This window comes from Nyctibius grandis, chromosome 3 (genome assembly GCF_013368605.1).
Source record: "Nyctibius grandis isolate bNycGra1 chromosome 3, bNycGra1.pri, whole genome shotgun sequence".
In the NCBI taxonomy this organism is placed as follows: Eukaryota; Metazoa; Chordata; class Aves; order Nyctibiiformes; family Nyctibiidae; genus Nyctibius; species Nyctibius grandis.
Window position 1 is genome coordinate 2,389,388 of NC_090660.1, and position 19,614 is coordinate 2,409,001.

The 19,614-nt window shown below is 38.9% G+C and overlaps 1 protein-coding gene across 1 annotated transcript in view; it reads left to right on the forward strand.

The window, feature by feature from the left end:
• CNTNAP2 (contactin associated protein 2) overlaps positions 1 to 19,614 on the forward strand; it is a 974,788-nt gene that overhangs the window by 912,660 nt on the left and 42,514 nt on the right. Inside the window, exon 21 of the mRNA XM_068395817.1 lies at positions 8,297 to 8,390. Within this exon, the coding sequence (XP_068251918.1) occupies positions 8,297 to 8,390 (94 nt within the window). The remainder of the gene's footprint in view (positions 1 to 8,296; positions 8,391 to 19,614) is intronic.

Consider the following 19,614-nt stretch of genomic DNA (forward strand, 5'->3'; position numbering starts at 1 on the left):
CTATTATATTAAAAGCATACTTAATGAATTTCCAAGCAGGTTTTGCTTTAAAGAAAAAAAAAAATCATTTGACCTATTAATAGTAAAGGCCTTCCTGCTGAAATGAATTATTTAAAATCCCTGGAGATACGTCATTTCCACTATGTATTGCCATTCTGCAATGGCAATGCATTACTCACAATGCTAGTGCAACAGAAAGGCAAATTCAGACCATTTTCTAGAGCAGAACCATATGTTACATCTGCATGTTTAATGCATTAGCACTCAGTTTACCCATAGCTGCTAAGCTCTTTTCTCAATCACAAGTCACAAGAAAATGGTTTTTGCTCAGATTGGAAAATACAGGGTTTTTCACAAATAGGTGACAAAGTGGCATAAAAAGCTATTGATATGAGAAATTTTAAAAATAAAACAAAGCTTATATTGGTATAGTATCTCGTTCCTATAACCCTAAACTCCATCTATTTTCCAAAATACAAAGAAATACAGACTCTGATCTTTGCATACTTCAAATTCCCTCCAAGTATAATGATGTTACAGGTGTTGCAGGAGACTAGATGCTCAATTCTCTATAAGCAACAGCAAGAAACAGCAGAACAGAATTTAAATCATGTGCATCAGAATCAGAAATTAATGAATAATTCACCGATTAATAATTCTCTTCCCAGTTCTTTTGTGCTCACAGGATATCCATGAGCTCCTAGCAGTTTTGTTGATTTTATCCTTCACTGAATTTACTCAATTTCTTTCTTTTACAGTGTGACATACAATCTCTCAGGTAAATACAGCAGTTGTGGGTGGGCAGGAAGCTCATCAATGAGCCATTTCTACTTTCCTTTTGTGCACAATGGAGTCGGTCAGTGGCCAAGATAAGTCAGCACATCCCCATCGGATCACAGCTAGCTGAAAGTCAGACAAAATGTTTTCATAAACAACAACTCCTTTCACTCATCAGTAAATGAGAGGGTGGAATATCTTTGCCCTAAGGCCCAGAACATGGAGTCACATCTTTCTCTTACTGGCAGATACATGGTGGGGAAAACGTGATTCATAGAGGCTCATCTGAGGGTAGCATCTTGCCCTGTGGTTTCATGGTTGTAAAACCTGAGCCACCTTCCCTCTAGCTGCTGCAGAGGGGCAGGGGCAGATGCAGAAGTACATATCTTTACAAAGTTTCACCCCCTCTGTCACGATTTAAAGCTGGGCCACCTATTAACCCGGTGGCAGACGCTCTCTGTTAACCCTCTCCCCCCCCCCCCCCCCCAAGGGAAATGGAAAAGGGAGAGAGACTTACAGGTTGGAAAGTTAAAACAGTTTTAATAAACTATAGTAATGAAAAAGAGTATAATAAGAATAATAGAAATAATCAAATATATACAAATATATACAAACCCAAGATCGAGAGCTTGGAAATCCTCCTCAGGCAGAGATGCTCCCCCCAGCACGGGCAGAAGGGAAAATGCAGTAGCCTCCCCTGCCATCACACCTGCAGGCTTTTAACTGGAGAATTGGCAAAGCTGGTACCAATCAGTGGGAGACAAGAGGGCCCGTCCCTCCTGGGCCCTACCTCCAGGAGGCAGTGGGTTAGTGATAAATAGGAAAGTGAGAATGACGTGTATGGGATGGAATACCTCGTTGGTCAGTTCTGGGCCACCTGCCCCATCTGCTCCTCCCTGCAGGTGCGACCCCCCTTCAGCTCTTCACTCGTAAGCAGTGAGGAATTTAGCAGTGACCTTGGTTTCTCTAAGACTAATTGGCCTGGTTTGGGCCAAACCAGGACACCTTCTCAGCATCAGCTGAGACAGTTTCAAACCTTGAGGCTTTTTGGAGTAATATTCTTCTTTACTTTCTGTTCTGTGAAACCACTCCACAGGAGAGGAACTCTTCTACATACGCATCCTTCTTCTCACATCTTTTCAGCAGAGCCTGTATTGTGGGATTCAGATGATTTTTTCAGTTGTCTTGTCCCAGAGTTTGGCCATGTCTAGGCCACGTATCATGATGAGACCCAGAAGTGAAATATCTTCCTCACCCTACACCTGCATTTCCCTTGGAAATGAAGCTAGGGCATTCAGGGCACATGGTGCAGTCTGATAGCTCCCAGTCTGCATATCAGAGCAGAGCAAAGGTCTGCAGAGCATATCAGAGAGAGGTCTGATATCAGCAGGCTTAGCCACCTCACAGCATGTGTAACATACACTGACTTACATTGAGACTATTTCCTTCTTCTAGAATGTATTTCCAGCGATGAATGTGTGTGTTTTCCTTGGCCTGTATTATTGCTGTCTTGGCATCAATTTTTATTGGCATTAAAGAAACAAAGAAAGAACAAAAGAACCATTAAGTATTTTCAGAGTCTAACATTAAGCCTAAAAAAGTCAAAACGTAACGTGAAATAGGTGCTTTCCATTATATGGCAGCACACATTGGACAAATTAATGTCCTGTGAAAGTCATCTTTAGGTACCTGAGGTAGATCTCTTTAATTTTAGTAACTTGGCATTATATGACCTGCTATTGCTTCTGTTAACATTTGTTGTAATTCATCTATTAAAGAGAGCAATAAAAAGTCAACAGATATGTGAAAGAAGCATCAGAGAATTGTTTCAGTTGAAGGCAGCCAGACTAAATAGTGTCCTTTTCCTTACCAGTGCTTCTGTTACATGTTGACTTATGCATCTACATTTCCATTTAAATTTTATCCAAATTATTGTATTTTTTTACAGTGAGGCAAGTTATCCCTGATATTGTTTATCAGAGCAAGAGCAGCTGCAGGAAAATATACAAGCTTATTGCACATAAGGGATTCCAAGTTTTTAAACAGAAAAAAAAACCTTTATATTTATTTTATTTTTTTCTACAATGTGTCTGTGTTTTTTCTATGTATCTCATGTTAATCACGTTTCTTATTTAAATCTCTGCAAAAAAGAGACTTTATTATAAAAGACTGCAGTTGACATTTATTTTAAAAAACTGCAAAGGGCTAAATCAGTGCATTAAATCAGCAAAACAGGTTTGGAGTGGTTCCTAGAACAGTATTAACTATACCTCTGTAGAAATTTCATCTGAAGAGCTCCAAGCACAATGCAAACCTTAAGTTTGCCTCACATCATGCTGGTGAGGTATATGCCTCCCCCTGTGTTCCAGATGAGCAGTGATGCTGCAGGTCTGTGACAGTCTAAGCCAGTGAAAAATGCTGGGTTTATGGTCCTGCCTTCTTCTCTGGACCCACTATTCATTTACAGCCTCTGGCTTGTCCCTGCTCTGGCTCTGATCCGATCCACAATAACGTGGGTCAAGGACCTAACCTGGCAGAAAAAGATCAGCGAAGCACTAGTGCCACACTAAGGAAGGAGCTGAATTGCAGTGAAATTGGCTTTGGTGATCGTAAGGAATTACACAGTTGCCACCTGAATCTGCTCCTTTTCCGTTGCATTAAAACGATAAAATATTTTTAAATATCACAATATTAAAAATATTGTTTGTAAGGTTTTTCCTAACCTTTCAGCAGGGGAATACTCATCTCTGTTTCACCATTAAGAAGTCAGATTTCAGGCATCCCTGAAAGAAAAATAATATCTCCTACTTGATTTTCATAGTCACTTTCCTGCTTTCTCCTAAATTACTACCGTGCTCGGGAGGAGCTCCACCTAAACACCTGCACGTCAACTTGTTATTTTCTTGGGCTCTCATGCCTAGTCTGTTCTAAATTTCTAGGTGTTTTTGAGCAGGAACCTTCTTTTTGTTATGCAATATTATAGCACTTAGCACAAAAAGCTCTTGTCCAGGACCGAGAAGATTTTTAATACAAGCCATCAGTCATTATAATAAAACGGGAGAGAAATATTACATTGGTCAGGATAATAACACATCCCCTGCTTTATCCTGCAGTTACTGAAGTCAATAGCAAAGCTGTAGTGACTTCAGATGATGCAAGATTGAGCCTTACAGCATTACTATTCCATAGCATTTTGAAAATTTTGTTATAAAATCTCTTCAGCATAAAGAAAACCCTCAGCTTTATAGCAGGACACTACACAGAGGCTGGACTGACAATGACACAGATGTAGATATATCCACAGGGTGAATATAATGTGTGTGTATGTATATACACCATATATATATTTCCTTTTTATATTTTTTTTTCCAAGACCACTAAGGTGAGGTAGGCATTATATTTGCCCTTAGCTTGATATGTCTGTTAATCTCAGGACTCCTGTCAAGATTAGTTTTATTATCTAAGTGAACAGTAATTTAAAAGAAATAGCATTTTATTGAACTTCTGCTTAAAACCCAGCAACTTCAGATAAAGACAGTGTGCCTGGGCATGACGTGACTTGAGAACTGAAACTGCAAGTTCCTCAGAAACTGCCATCTGCTTTCATCTGTGCAGTGCTCAAAGCCACACTGTGTGTTTATATTAAGCTCAAACAAAATTAATGAGTTTTTAAAGTAGCTGTAATGAAAAATCTTAAATATAATTTTAAAAAACTGTAATTTAACACAAATTCATGACATCAGACTTTGTGTATTCAAAGGTTGTATTTAATTTTCATTCAATAGTGTAATATCTTTTTTCAAATATCGTTTGACACTAGTAATTCCTTTCTTATTATGTGTGTTATATTAAATTGATGGCCTCGTATTTCATACGAAGACTGCAGGCTGCTCAGTTCCAGCTGCTTGCACTTGAGCATCCACTGGATGGCAGTCACATACAACTTCAGAAAGAATTCAGCTTGGACCTGTAACTTGCTGACCTAAAAAATAAATCCTAGGTTAAGTGCCTCTAAAAAAAAGTTCTCTTTTATTACATAATGATAGTTTAGAACAAAGAGAACAACAAAAGACAGCGGATGGAAATCTCACTATTCCCTCACTGTTGTCTTGTGGCACACCATTGCATTTCAGGTGCTAGGATTAGAGAAGAGCATAGCTGGCCCTGGAAAGCAATGCAGGCGTCCCCTGTGGGACAGGAGATCACAGAATCAACTAGGTTGGAAGAGACCTCTGGGATCATCGAGTCCAACCTTTGACCTAACACCACTGTGTCAACTAGACCATGGCACTAAGTGCCACATCCAGTCTTCTCTTAAACACCTCCAGGGATGGTGACTCCACCACCTCCCTGGGCAGCCCCTTCCAATGCCTAATAACTCCCTTTGCCTGGGAGAAGAGGCCAACCCCCACCTCACTACAACCTCCTTTCAGGTAGTTGTAGAGAGCAACAAGGTCTCCCCTCAGCCTCCTTTTCTCCAGGTTAGGAGATGCCAGAGTTGGCAGTGGAGCAGTAGCTGGCTCTATTGCTAATCAGAAATGCTTACCTTTATTGATGGCAAGGCCAGGAAATCAGTATCAACAGTTTTTAAATGAAGATTTATTTCAACCAGGAATCAAAACAACCCACAACTTCAGACAGAGTCATTAAACCCTTAAAACAATTCATAGCTGAACCCATTCTGAAATCTTTCCCTGACTTCAATGAGATCTGGAAAATATATGTGAGTAGATTGATTCAGTTATCGATCTGGAAGAGTAATGGTGTATTTTTACATATTTTGTATGTGTACGCCATTATGTGTTTTTGCCAGGAAAGATGAAGTCGGAGAATTGTGTCTGGCAGACCAAGATGAGGTTTGCAATGCTCTTTGGTACCTGAAGGATTTTCCACCATGGCCTCAGAAGAGCTTCTTAGGAAATACAGCATGTTTGATGACCTGAACTACAAAATCTAAGCTTTGGGTGGTGGTGTTATGTATTAGATATTCTGAGACCAAAAAGAGCAGCTTAAAACACGTTAAAAATAAAAACCTAGTCCTCAAAGCTGTTGTTGTACAGTGGGCAGAAGGCAGCCTTGCAGGGAACCTATATTGCAAAGAAATAAACTGTAGCTTTACACAGCTAATGTACTGACTCTCTTTTAATCCATTATGGACCAGCCTTTCCACATGCTGAACACTAACTGAAGACAATGTTTCACCACATCACAGCTGGCAGGATTTGATATTCTGTATTTATGCATGTAAATGCTCACAGTGATTCATCATTTAAATTGACTTTTCATTTTCAGGCATGTCCTGCAGACACAATTAGCATTCTCAGGTAGAGGCAGCATGTACATTAGGGGGAATGACTTTTTTATTACTTGTTTCTAGTATTTACTCTGATAATGGACACCTGGACCATGGCTACAGCTCTAGGATACCCAAATACATTGATAAATGAAATGATAGATTGATAATAATTATTATGATTTATTAGTATCTTACCAGATTAGTGATGATCTGATCAACCCCACTGCTCAGATTCTAAGTTACAAGAAAAAGAAATATTTAAACATTGCTCCAGATCGATTTTGGAAAAGGAAAAACTTAAATGTTGACAATGTTGACAAATACCAATGTACACGGTAGTACGCCAGATTATTTTATCAGAGTCACTTCATCATATTTTAAGGCATATATGTAAAAGGAGAACCTAGAAGATGAATCCTGTGCAATCAGAATGTAATAATTCAGAAATAATCAGAAAAAAACCCAGAAATAATTAGTTTAATAACCATACTGGTAAATACCGTGACAACTATGAGCCATTCCTATTTGTCTTCTGGAATAAGAAGGGAATATTTTTGTCACCTGATATGTCTGCAGCTCCCATTGACAATGGGTCTGACACTTGTGATGTTGTGTGCTGGAACACTGATTTCCCTTCCACCAGGGAAACCAACAGCGTGCCCTTAACTAGAGTTTGTACTTAGGACCTGCTGTGCTTAAGGTTGAGAAGTGTTTTGTATTTTAACTCTTTGTATTCACTTGACTGCACCCTTTCAAAAATAACTATTTCTGATTTGAAATTATGTAAGTCTGTTTTCAGGTAAAATATGTATTTCATTTTACTTTCTGAGTAAGAAGATGGAACTATGTGTTTCCTTATATTTAACTCAAAAATCTACAGTTTAAAATTGGGAGCTAGCCAGTCGTCAAGCTGATAAACACTGGTGGCCAAATTTTAAATAATCAGTGTGCAAACTAGTTATGATCAATTAAAAATCATTTCTGAACAGGAGTATTTGCTAGACCTCTTTTGGCACCTGCAGTGAACTTTTTCTCCCTCTATTATGTATATACACTTCTCTTGTTGGGGTTTTATGGGGCAGTACGAGAAATACAGGAACCCTCTTTTCCAGTTATCATAGTTTTTTGAGATGATTTGGTATTCAGCCATTCAGTTCTGTGTTATCTGCCATTCAGTTCCTTTTAACCACTGAATTGAACTTTTGCAGTATCAATTAAAGGAAACTAATCCAAGATAATAATGTTTTGAAATTAGAAACATGACAAAAAGATATGTGAGAAGATTGTATGCCCTGTAGTATTGTGGATTCTCCAGAGTTACTTCTGCAATCTAGAATACCCTGCAAAGTCTTAAATCACACTTGTGAGTTTCTGTCTTGTTTTGTGCCAAGGTAAGGCCAGAATAAAATAAACAATTGTTGTTCTGCCCTCTTTAAGCCTGTATAATAAACACGTAAAGCCAAGAAAACAGGTAACAACAGCAAAGATAAAAATTCACCCCAATTAGCTTTACGAAATGTGAACATCAAAACTCTACTGAGCTGGATTGAACTATCTTAATAGTGCTCTTGCTAAGCATAAGCAATTTGTTTTCTTCCTCACTCCTCACGTTTTTCTGCTAAATAGTGAAAAAACAGGAAAAAATATGCTAATATAATGTGATTCTTCTGCCATATCAGGGACAATGAGAGTTTCCTATAGATTAAACTATGTAGCTAAGTTGATTACTCTTGAATGTATTTCTTAGGTTTCACTAGATGTCATCACAAGTAAGTTGAACAACATTTTCAACAAGAAAATAAAAAACACAAAGTGCAAAAATGTACGTCTTATTAATTTATGACTTTTCTGAGAGAAAAAGAGAATGGCCAACACCTACATTAGTCTCAAATTCTCAGCTGTTCTCCTGTGGGCAACACATGTAGATGTAGTTTTAGCAGTAACATAGGTCCCAAATGGAAATCTTGCACTGAAATAATAAGCTGTTTTATTGTTGATGTTGATGCTGTTGTTATTTTTAGCAATTATATTGAAGCACACAAGCAAAAGCTGAAAATACTCAATCAGAACAAACAAATGTCCAATATAGGTATTTTTCAGGCCTTGGAAATGTTGGAAATGGCACATATCAGACATAAACTCTGTAAAGCAGACCTGCTTCAGTAGCACTGTACAAAGGCAGATCAGTTCACAATACTCATCATTTCTTTTCTCTTCCCCCAGCTTGATCACTATCCTCCAACAAGTTACAGCCTGCCAACAGCATCCGACATTCAGTTCAATTCCCCAAAGGCACTATTCCTAGGAAAAGTTATAGGTAAGATTTCATTTTCTACCTGGTTATTTTATTAGGTATTTTCAGAGAATACTGAAAACCATAAACACACGGACAATGATGGGTGTCATGTTTGCAGCAGGACACTTGCTGTACGTGTCATTCTTGGCTAGAAAGTGGTGATACTGGAGTTATACCTAAAGGAAGGGTTGTGTTCACCTTGTCACACTGGCTGATGTGCACACAAATAAGTGATTGTCTGACCATTGCATGGAGAAAAACAGATACAGGTGAAGAGATACTTGTAACGTCGTATTTGTGCAGTTGCATTACTCTCTAGGTGTCAGGTGGAGGGAATACAAGGAAATCATTGAAAACACTGCTTCTGTGAGGAGGTATTAAAGTTATTTTAAATAGTGTCTTCCACTGTGAAGTTATCGTGTGCTTTGTATAATGCCTTTATCCATGCAGTCAGCCTTCTTATCCCAGTGCATCCTCTTGTGGCATAACTGTCCCTCATCACCCTGCCAAAACTGCCACTTTCTCACAGTAAGGCCCACCAGCAAGGTCCTTTGAAAGTCGGTAACAGCTACAGGAACTCTCATCTATACATTTTCCATCCCTTTTATGGACCTCGTTGTTATTTCCCAGTGCAGCAGCTTCCCAGCCAGCTCCCCAGCAGAACTCAAAAGGTAATGCAGTTGCATCTTAACTTGCCTTGGCCTCACTTTTAGGCCATTCTGTTTTCCATTGCTGAATTTTTCCACTACTTACATGAATTTCCAGGGTTACTCACTTCAAGAATCAATTATTCCCCTGACATTTACAGCTTTTAAGGAGGGCTTTTTCCCCTTTTCAGAGATAAGAGGGTATTGATATTATTTCCTCTAAGTTCTTCGCACAGGAATGTAGTTGCTTGAACTGCAGTGAAGCGTTTAATCTAGAAAATTGTAAAATTTTTTTGTTTAGTGGTGTAAGGCAGTAATCAGTGAACCCCGTGCACTGATTTTTGAAGTGAAAAAGCAATTGACCACATAGCTAATAAAGACTTTTTGAAGATACACTTTTCCATTTGTTTCATTTTTAAAATTTAACATGCTGAACTTCTGTGAAATAGGAAATGAAAAGCCTTTAAAGTGGTTGGTTAGCAAGAGAGACGTTGAACTATTGTCTGGTACTCTCCAGGTCAGCTCTGTAGCAAGTACAAAAGGCGATGCCGTCTGGTTTTGGGGAGTCTCCGAAAACTGGGTTTGTTCCCACCTCACCGCCCTGAATTAGCTCAGTTGGACTAGAACTGACTCTGCCTCAGCCCGGCTGCTGGCCTCTGTATTCATTAATTAAAGTGAGGAGACAAAGGACTTCAGATGGAGGATGCAGCAGCTGGAATAGCTCTGCCGGCAAGGAATGAGGCTTGACTCTTTCCTGCCAGGTAATTGTGAGCAAAAACATCAGGTATAATTCGCTGAAGAGTGTTGCACTGTCCATCTCCTATAATGGATTCATTGCCAGGGAGGTTCTGTTTCCTCTGAGATGGCAGCTCTCTGTAATGCTTCATTTCCACATTCCAAGAAAGATGTTGAGGTGTTGGAGCGAGTCCAGAGGAGGGCGACCAAGCTGGTGAAGGGTCTGGAGGGTCTGACCTCCGAGGAATGGCTGAGGGAGCTGGGGTTGTTTAGCCTGGAGAAGAGGAGGCTCTGAGGTGACCTTAGTGCAGTCTACAACTACCTGAAGGGAGGTTGTAGTGAAGTGGGAGTCGGCCTCTTCTCCCGGGCAGCTAGCGATAGGACAAGAGGACACAGCCTCAAGCTTCGCCAGGGGAGGTTCAGGTTGGACATTAGGAAGAATTTCTTTTCAGAAAGGGTCATTAGCCATTGGAATGGGCTGCCCAGGGAGGTGGTGGAGTCACAATCTCTGGATGTGTTTAAGAAAAGCCTGGACATGGCACTTAGTGCCATGGTCTAGTTGACATGGTGGTGTCAGGGCAACGGTTGGACTCGATGATCCCAGAGGGCTCTTCCAACCTGGTTGATTCTGTGATTCTATGATTGATTCTGTGATTTGAGAAACTACCACGGTATGGCAGTACTGCCTCCACAGCTCAGCCCTGTAAATAAGCTTAACTTTTTTGAATGGTTGTTTGGATCCAGCTAAAAACAGCGCTTTCCTGGCCGTTCTAATCAGGTGATTCTTTGGGTGAGGCTGAGCAAGGTGCATGAGAGAGAGAAAATGGAGATAGACATACAACAGAGAAAATACTGCAGCATGAGAGATAAATAAGAGAGTTTAGTCTTTGCACTGGTTCTTTCTGAGCTGAATCTTTAAACACAGTCATAGCACTACAAAATCAAAGTCCACCCAGCTGTCTCCCACATAACCCCACGCCCAAGTGCAAGTTTCTTTGCCACGTTTAAGTACTCCCATTCTGAAATTTTCTTTAGTTATTCTTGAAGAACAAAGGAGCTGTGAGAACTGAGCAGCTCAGATGGTCCATGATACGACCTTTCATGTCTAGGATGCTTGTTTCAATATTGGCAGTGACTGAAAGGCATAACTGTGTCAGAGGTCCAAATAAAATGAGTTATCAACCTAGTTCTGTTCCTACAGATCTAAACCCACAGCACCTCACATTTACTTTATTTGCAAAAAGTCATGTATCTGGGTGAAAATAGAGTTTTAAGTATCCTGTGACTGTTTCAGTTGGACCCTACCAAATGAGAAGTGAAGCTTGGTAACAGAACAATAGCTGTATTCTGCCTGTTAATATCAAGAGCTTGATCATAGGACTCACTGGACTTTTTCAGAATGAAGACATATAAGAAGAAAAAAGTAGCAGTGGTCAGTGAATACAATGTGAATTTTATTTTAGGAGAAAAAAACAAGAAGAGTTTTAAATATCTGGGAACTTACCATTTATATTCCTCTCACGCTTTATAAGTAAGGGAAACTGGCAAGAGCAATTAAAAGCAAGTTTCAAATCTAGAATTTTAAAAAGTAAACATAGTCCTGATAATATCTTTCCCATAAATACATATGGTACAGTTGAAGATAGTCATCAGGAAGCATAAAGCAGTCACATCTGTGACTGATGCCCACTTTCAACTCCTCTGCTACTTTGCAAAATAAGGTATTTTATTAAGCAAAAGAGCAAATCAGTACTAAAGAAACAACAAAAAAAAAAGGTTCTATTCTTTCTACCAAAGAAAAATTGAACTTACCTGCAGAGACACAGATCTCCTGATGTCAAATTGTTGTGTGACTGACAATGTCTATTGATCAGCTTTACTGTGCAACTCTGAGAGTAATGCTGAATGAGGGGAGAGCACAGTTAACACAGCTACACACGTGCTGCAATTTGAAGGGCAAAGTAGATGAAGAATCCATTATCTTCAAAGCTTCTGATTGTCACACCGTACTGGCTAGGCATATTTCAGTGGACCAGAGGGATTAGCACCAACAGAAGATCTGGATACATATATCAAGTTATGATTTTACCCACCTGCTATTACATTCTCTAAATGGGCAATATGGGAGCAGCCTCCTATTTCTCTGCTAGTCTGTCATCAGCTGCATTCAGTTTCTGTTGTTCTCACGCTATACAACTCTTATTTGTCATCAAAAATGAATGCAAGGCCCTATTTCTAAAGACAGATGGGTTTTTGAATAGCACTCTGGACCAATCTTACTAAGAAACTGATCTTCCACCTGTCTTATTTCCATTTTTATTAGGGTTATTTGCATAGGAGCAGGCACTTCTGCCACAGCTGTGCTTGCTGTCATAGCTCGTCTGCTGCCAGTCAGAAACGATCACTTCTACACCACCTACCACAACACACCGCTGCTCTCTGCTCTAGGTGTTACAACAATGGCGCTGATTAATAAAATAAATTGCTCCACGCCTCGTAACCGTTCATAGTATTTTCTCTAAAGCAGGAGGGCCACATCAGCAACAAAAAGAAATTATTGAATTGCAGCTGTAATCAGGGAGCATTTCTTCTTCTTTAAGCTGAGGTGTTTTCTGCTTTCCTGAAATCATTTCCAGAAAATGCAGCTTGAAAAACACTGATACAAAATGTTTTTAGCCTTCTGGGAAACTGCAGGTAAAGGCATTCAGTATATAACTCTTACCCAGGTAAAATGGATTATGATTTGAGGTGTGAAATAAAGCTGAAGCAGACAACTAATTAAAAATCCTGTTTTGCATGAGTGTGTAGTAGTACAACTAATAGCACTATATAAAAGCAGGATTGTATGAAAAAGAGAGAAGGGAATTGTTAATGTTTCAAGGAAGTTCTTCAATCTGTTATTTAAACATACTTAGGCTTTGCTGGCTGACACAGATGAGGTCAGAGGGAAACACTGGCTATCTGAATGACCAGCTGTGAAGAGAAAAACAAAAAGTAGACAATGTGACACAAAGTATTATATGTCACAGGTCTGATCTGAATCTGCGTTTTAATTTAGGCTGCAACTTGAGGCTCATTACTGAGATAGAGTAGAACAGAGGTTTGATTTTCCCTCTAAGTGTGGTGGTTTTGGATGCAATGTTCAGGTTTGTCTCACAATCTTTTTGGAGACCTACACCAATTTCCATTTGCTATGTAGGGAACTGATGTCATAGTCTGTACTTTATTACTGAAAGTGTGAGCATTTATTTGTGTTTTAATATGCATTTATAAAGAATTAGCTACACTTAATTAAACATGATTTTCTAAAGGTATCATTCTGGTGAACAGAAATAATTTGAGAGTTTCTTAATAGGGTGTTTGAGCACAGAAACACTGAGATCAGACAAGAGTTGCTCTTGAGAAAGTGGCAGGGACATGAAGGAAACGTGCTCCTTGTCTGTTTTCCATCTCCACCAACCACCCCAAATCAAATGAGATCATTGCAAAAATACTTATATATCCACTTGGAAGCAAACAACAAAATACAAGTCATCTATAACACAGATTATCAATTTCAGAACTGACAGCTGTCCCTGCAGCTAATCTCTGTAGACCCCATATATGTCTCTGACCTACCCTAGTGCTCTTCAAGTACTTCCAGTCAGAGTAGCAAAAAGGGAAATGCCTTCCTTCTTACAAAAGCAGCTGCCATCACTCTACAACTAAAGAGAGATCCTGGAAATCAATGCCAGGGGCCTGGAGTCTTTTCTCAAAAGGGGGTTTCCTGAAGAAGAAGAGGTAGGAGGTCCACTTCTAGATGTATTATTTCCCTGGTGTCAATGAAAGGATTTTTTGTTGTCTCCTGGATGGAGTTTCTCTGTTTCTTGACTGGTGTTTGTAGTGAAAATAAAAACTGGTCAGGAGACATTTCTCTGGATTCATTGTGACATTCACTGCCTTGGACTGATGGGAGGTAAGACCAGTTTACATCTAGTCAAGTAATTAGTTGCAAGAATGCAAAGGAGAGAACACAGAAAAACTTCACGAAAAGTAGGAGATAAAATTACATTGTTTACATGGCTTAGGTAAGGTATAGAAATGGAAACTGCTTTTTGCTTGCATGGAATCTCTCCACAAATACATACTTAATAATAGGAGGCAAAATTTTTAAATCCTTTGAACTATCAGCAGGGACAACAGCAATTTTTCTGAGAGGTAATCACTCTTTACTGCTAAATGAGATACTTCCTTTTCCATAGAACAAGCCTGGCAGTTTGACTCTTCAAGAGTTCTAGGTGAATAATAGAAATGACCTAAAATGTAATTCATCCTACCAAAACCATCATAGTTTCAAAACCACTTCAATGTCCATGTTTCCACACAACTGCAGAGATTGTCACTTAGAGGGTTTGTGAAGCCTAAACCTATTAATCTCTCTGAGAATATTTACCAGCATTGATAAGGGTGTTTGGATAGCCTTGATAAAAAGTTCTGTAAAGGATCTGGGCATTGTCATCATTGGCACTCAGTTTGGGTGTGCTTCTTGACACTGGCATGATCTGATATGAAGCTAACGTTAATCAAAGAAATCAACAAACCAAATACCATTTTAGAATTAAGTCTCTGACACTGTAAAGTACTTTGCTCAGCTCTTAAAGTTGGATCCTAGAAGATAGTGCAGAGCTCTGAACAGATTATGAATAAAAGTATTCTTCTACTGCACATCTTTGACGTGCATCTACTGCTACCTCACAATCATAATGAGGATAGCACCTCATTATATATATTAGTAGTGTGGTAGTCAGGGCTCCACAGCTTGAGTTTGCTTTGTGGCTCTCCTTCATTTTGCAGTGTAGACAGATGATGTGAGTGCAGGGTAGCTTAGCCTACTCTCACTGATAATGAGCAGAAAATAGCTAGTATGCAGTAAATTCATCCACTAACTTACTTTAAAGTAACTGTGTGCTGCTTCATCTCTGAGCGCCAGCGTTACCGGCGAGTCCAGAGGCGGGCGACCAAGCTGGTGAAGGGTCTGGAGGGTCTGACCTACAAGGAACGGCTGAGGGAGCTGGGGGTGTTTAACCTGGAGAAGAGGAGGCTCAGAGGTGACCTTATTGCAGTCTACAACTACCTGAAGGGAGGTTGTAGTGAAGTGGGAGTCGGCCTCTTCTCCCAGGCAACTAGCGACAAGAGGACACAGCCTCAAGCTTGGCCAGGGGAGGGTCAGGTTGGACATTAGGAAGAATTTCTTTTCAGAAAGGGTCATTAGACAGTGGAAGGGGCTGCCCAGGGAGGTGGTGGAGTCATCATCTCTGGAGGTGTTTAAGAAAAGCCTGGACATGGCACTTAGTGCCCTGGTCTAGTTGATATGGTGGTGTCAGGGCAACGGTTGGACTCGATGATCCCAGAGGTCTCTTCCAACCTGATTGATTCTGGGATTCTGTGATTCTGTGAACATTCAGAACTGTAATCTCAGGGAGAATGCACAGGTATATTGTCATATATCAAGCCCTCCTGCTACAGTAGCACTTGAATATTAAAAATGTGCTTTGCCCTGCATGAGTCACACATGAATTATCATACAAAAATATAGCGTGGACATTTTTTCTTCTCTTCCTTCTCCTGTATAATAGCATCAGCCTGGTTGAAACTCCTCTGGGATTTAATATTGCGCCTCTCTCTCTGACCTCAGATCTGTCCATATCTCACTCTTTGGAGCGTTTCTGGTAATGGTAGAAATGTTCCACAGCTCTTTTAGTTCAAACGAGAATGAAAGCAAAGTATTTTTTCTTTCAGACCTCTGGGTTTTTGACCTGTCTGGTTTCTATTGGCTCAGAAAAAAAGAAAAAAAAAAAAGAGGAGATTGTAAAGACATTTAATTTAGTGCCATTTTGAACAGAGTATTTGCACAAGTCTTATCTGACATTCAAAACCATGTGATAACACTATTTAAAAGTAATGGAATAAAATGAAAATTTAAACTTCAGTAATTAGAGTGACCTTTTCCTAACTTCTGTGTTTTATTAAGGTGGCACGTCTTAGTTACACAACTTTTCCCTGCTACAGGAAGAAAGGAACTATTTCACCTGTACTGTGTAATATCTAGTACTAATTTATTTCAAATACAGCTGCTTTAAAGGGTCAAAGAGGGGAACTGAACATGACAAGATCACCAGGGGCACCAATAAAACCTGCTGTTGGCCCTATAAAATTATAATGGCATAGATAGCCAAATTAGAGAGCTGAGAGCACCTTCAAGGCTTGTAAATCATAAAGCAAAGTGTTACACAATCTGAAAAGTGAAAGCCAAAGGTATACCTGAAGTGGCAAGTGAAAGCATGTTATGATTTTCCTCCAAATCTATTTGAAGGAAAAATCAAAAATCAGAATAGATGTCCTCTAAAATAATAGAAAGACAGAACTGACAAAGAATTGTCTTTACTAGGCCAAGGAACAAGTCTTTACATTTTACATTATTTTAGTTTATATGGGCAACCTCTGCCCTTGGCTCCAGACAGAAAACATTAAAAAATAATAGGAATATGCACCCATGTTTTGATCAGAAACAGCTGTATAAATATCCATTCTGGCCAGTTTACTTCAGTTGAGGGTGCAGATTATCTACATGCCATTCCTTGTAAGGACAGGTAAAGAAATTATGTCTAATTCAAAACTCACTCATTGTTTGACAATTGAAAAAAACCCAGTTTTTATCTGACACTTGTTTCACTTAGGCAGTGGGGGGAAAAATCAGAACAAAACAACTCACAGCCTGACAAAAATACTGCAATTAAAACTCTCATTTTTGGTCAGATGAATGATAAAGTCTCCAAGAGATTGTGTGCCTCTGAGTCTGTGGTCCCATTCAGAGTCACTGTCAGACAGGCAAGAGAATTGACTTGTGTCCCTTGTTTTGGAAGGTCACTGGGATCAAGTCAACCCTCTCCCTCAACAACTGTCCTAGTGTTCACTCCTGTCAGTAATAATTTGAAGTTGCCCATGTCCTCTTCTGATCTGCAATGGCCTCTTACGCCCGAAGCACCAGAGGTTTCCTAGAGCCTGGAGAAAAATCAAGACATAGTAAAATAAACATATTCCTCAAACAATATTAAGTAATGAATAAATGTGAAGAGAAGATAATCTTTTTGTCAGTACTTTATATAGAAATAGAAATTGATAGGCTAAATTATTCATGGTGAATAATTTGCTTCACTCCCACTATCACCAAAAAAAAAGGGAAGGAAATAAATTATGGGAAGATAATTTAACACTTTTGTGTTAAGGCAGACCTTTGACTGGAGGTTACTTTGCATTTCTTTCATATTTCAGAGAAGTTTCAGACTGATGCACTTTCAAGCTGAAACAAGGCAGTCAGTTATCAAAGGTAGGAAGGCAGGATCTTACCCCTTGTTGAAGGAAGGAGTTGTTCACTAGCCAGTAAAGTGCAGGAGGTCTAGTCTAACAAGTAGGCCTTTATATATCTAAGAAAATTAAACAAATTGTTTTAATAATTGGGATTGTTTTCTGGATCAGAAATTAATGGAATGATTTTTGGAGGGAGAGACAAAAACTGTCTGGAACTTCACAAGTCTTCAATGGGGACATCTACTGTAACAGCTAAAATTTTTCACCAAGACCCAGAAATTATCTAAATTCATCTGAAAAGACATATATGGTAAAAGATGCTCCTGATCCTGTGGTGGAAACTCTCTTTGCTGGTGTGTTATTTGATGGAGGCTTTGAAATGGTTCTGTCACATCTTTTTTTTTTGTCTTAAAATATGATGCCTTATTTCAATAATACGTTTTACAAAAAAATTTATCAGTTTCAAGAATATCCTATTGCAGTGTAGTACAGTAGTAGGGATGGCATTGTTTTTAAATAGCTTCCTGAATTAGATTCAGAGGTTTTCTACAGCACAGTCTATGTCAGTAATGGCTCCTTGTGTTGCAGCTTGGTTGTTTATTCTGATATTAAATCTGGCATATTAGTAGCAGTGTTATGCCATTGACCATGACAGTTACTGATCCGTAGATTTAGATGCCATAATAAAACTCTCTTTAATCTGCAATACAGTGGCTAGTTCATAAACATCTCATTTAAATACAACAGGAATAAACTCACATCTTTACAACTTTCTTTTTAGATAAGCCTGTTTCCTTGCCCATAAATGTACATCATTTTCCAGAAATCTCTCCTTTATGACTACATGAACTTAGAAGTCTGTCTCAGTGATTTTCAGCTACTGAAATATCAGGGTTGCACTCTGCTTGCAAGTGAAGCCGTTGAGTAAGGTTACAACCCACCAAAAGGTAATATTTTTATTTTATTCAGTCTCATAGCAAGATGACATATAGTGTCACTGGTTTTGTTACTCCTTCCTATTCTCTGCTTTCTTCAGAGAGTGCTCAGAATTTTACCAGTCCTCCCTGCTTTTTTGGAGAGATTGTCAGCTGAAAATGCTTGTTTATCAACAAAATTGTCTCCTGATCCTTCTTCCTAGTTGCAGAATCCAAACTGTGTCAAGGTTTCACCATAATACGTACAGTTCTTCAAAAAAGCCCAGGGAGAGAAACATTTTTGTCATCAAGTGTCGGAAAAATTGAATTGTTTAAAATACTCAAGCTAGAATGACACCCCCCCAAAAAACCTTTTTCTTTTAGAATAATTTTAAAAGCATTTCCTGAGTTGTAGTTGATGAGGCACCTCAGAAATACTTGATACTGTGAGACATCTTCAGGGAAAACCACTATTACAATTACTAGTGTAATTCGTTAAGCTGTTGTATCAGCCTCAGCCAAATCTGAGGTGATTTCAGTTTAGCACCTTGAAAATATGTACTTTCTTCACTCACTAAATACTCACTTAACATAAAACTAGCATAATTCCCAGCATCCTTTGGCTAATGGAAACCTCTAGTTGGTTTCTTGCTTCTACATTCTCATGGTATTCCTTGCAAGACAGTAAATAACAAATGAAGATGGGAACAGTCTACTATTTATGCATTAATTAGACCAGGAATTAGAGACTCTTTTTCCATTTTTCACAGGTGACATCTTGGGTTTCCCTCTAATTCAAACAAAAAGATACCAAACCATTTTATTTTCTCATAGGCAAACCCAAATATTATTTTTTTTTTACCACTTAGTAAGACTACTGTAACAGTTGAGCACATTCCTATTCCCCGATGAAATAGAAAAGAAGAAAAATGTCCAAAAGCTTTATAAGCCATAACAAATCTTGGAGCAGCAGTGCAGGATAAAGAACTGGCAACGTTCTCAGAAGATTGTAATGAATTTTTTGAACATGAACTTTATTGCCTAATTTTCTTTTTATCATTTTCCACCTGAAATCCTTTGAAGAAGCTTCTTGGGAGAGCATAAATGGCTACTAGAAAATGTCAAGTGCAAACTAACTTAAAACTTGCCAAACTATGTCCTTGTTGTCATGTAGGCCTTGTGCTCCCAACTACAAATTAACCCATACCAAAACACAAACCCCAAACACACCATGAAACTTCTGGAACTAATAGCTAATACTGAAGGTAATATACAGGTGCTGTTACATAAATACACTTCAGAGTCTATACTAGTTCTTTATACTACATGTTACAATAATAGAATCATTATATTACATTACAATCATTTATTAAGATGCTTTTTCTTTTTTTTTCCCTCTAAAGAAATACACTTTTCCCAGTAGAATAACTTTGTTCAGAGCCAAGAGCGTTTTTTTTACTAGTTCACATTAATGTTCTTTCCTCCTTCCCAATTCAGTGTAGCTCAGAGGCCCATCTGTGATTCATCTGTGTGAAATACAAAAGGCCAGATAACAGACTGGGATACTATATTTTGCTGAAACTTTCTCAGCAATCTCTAACG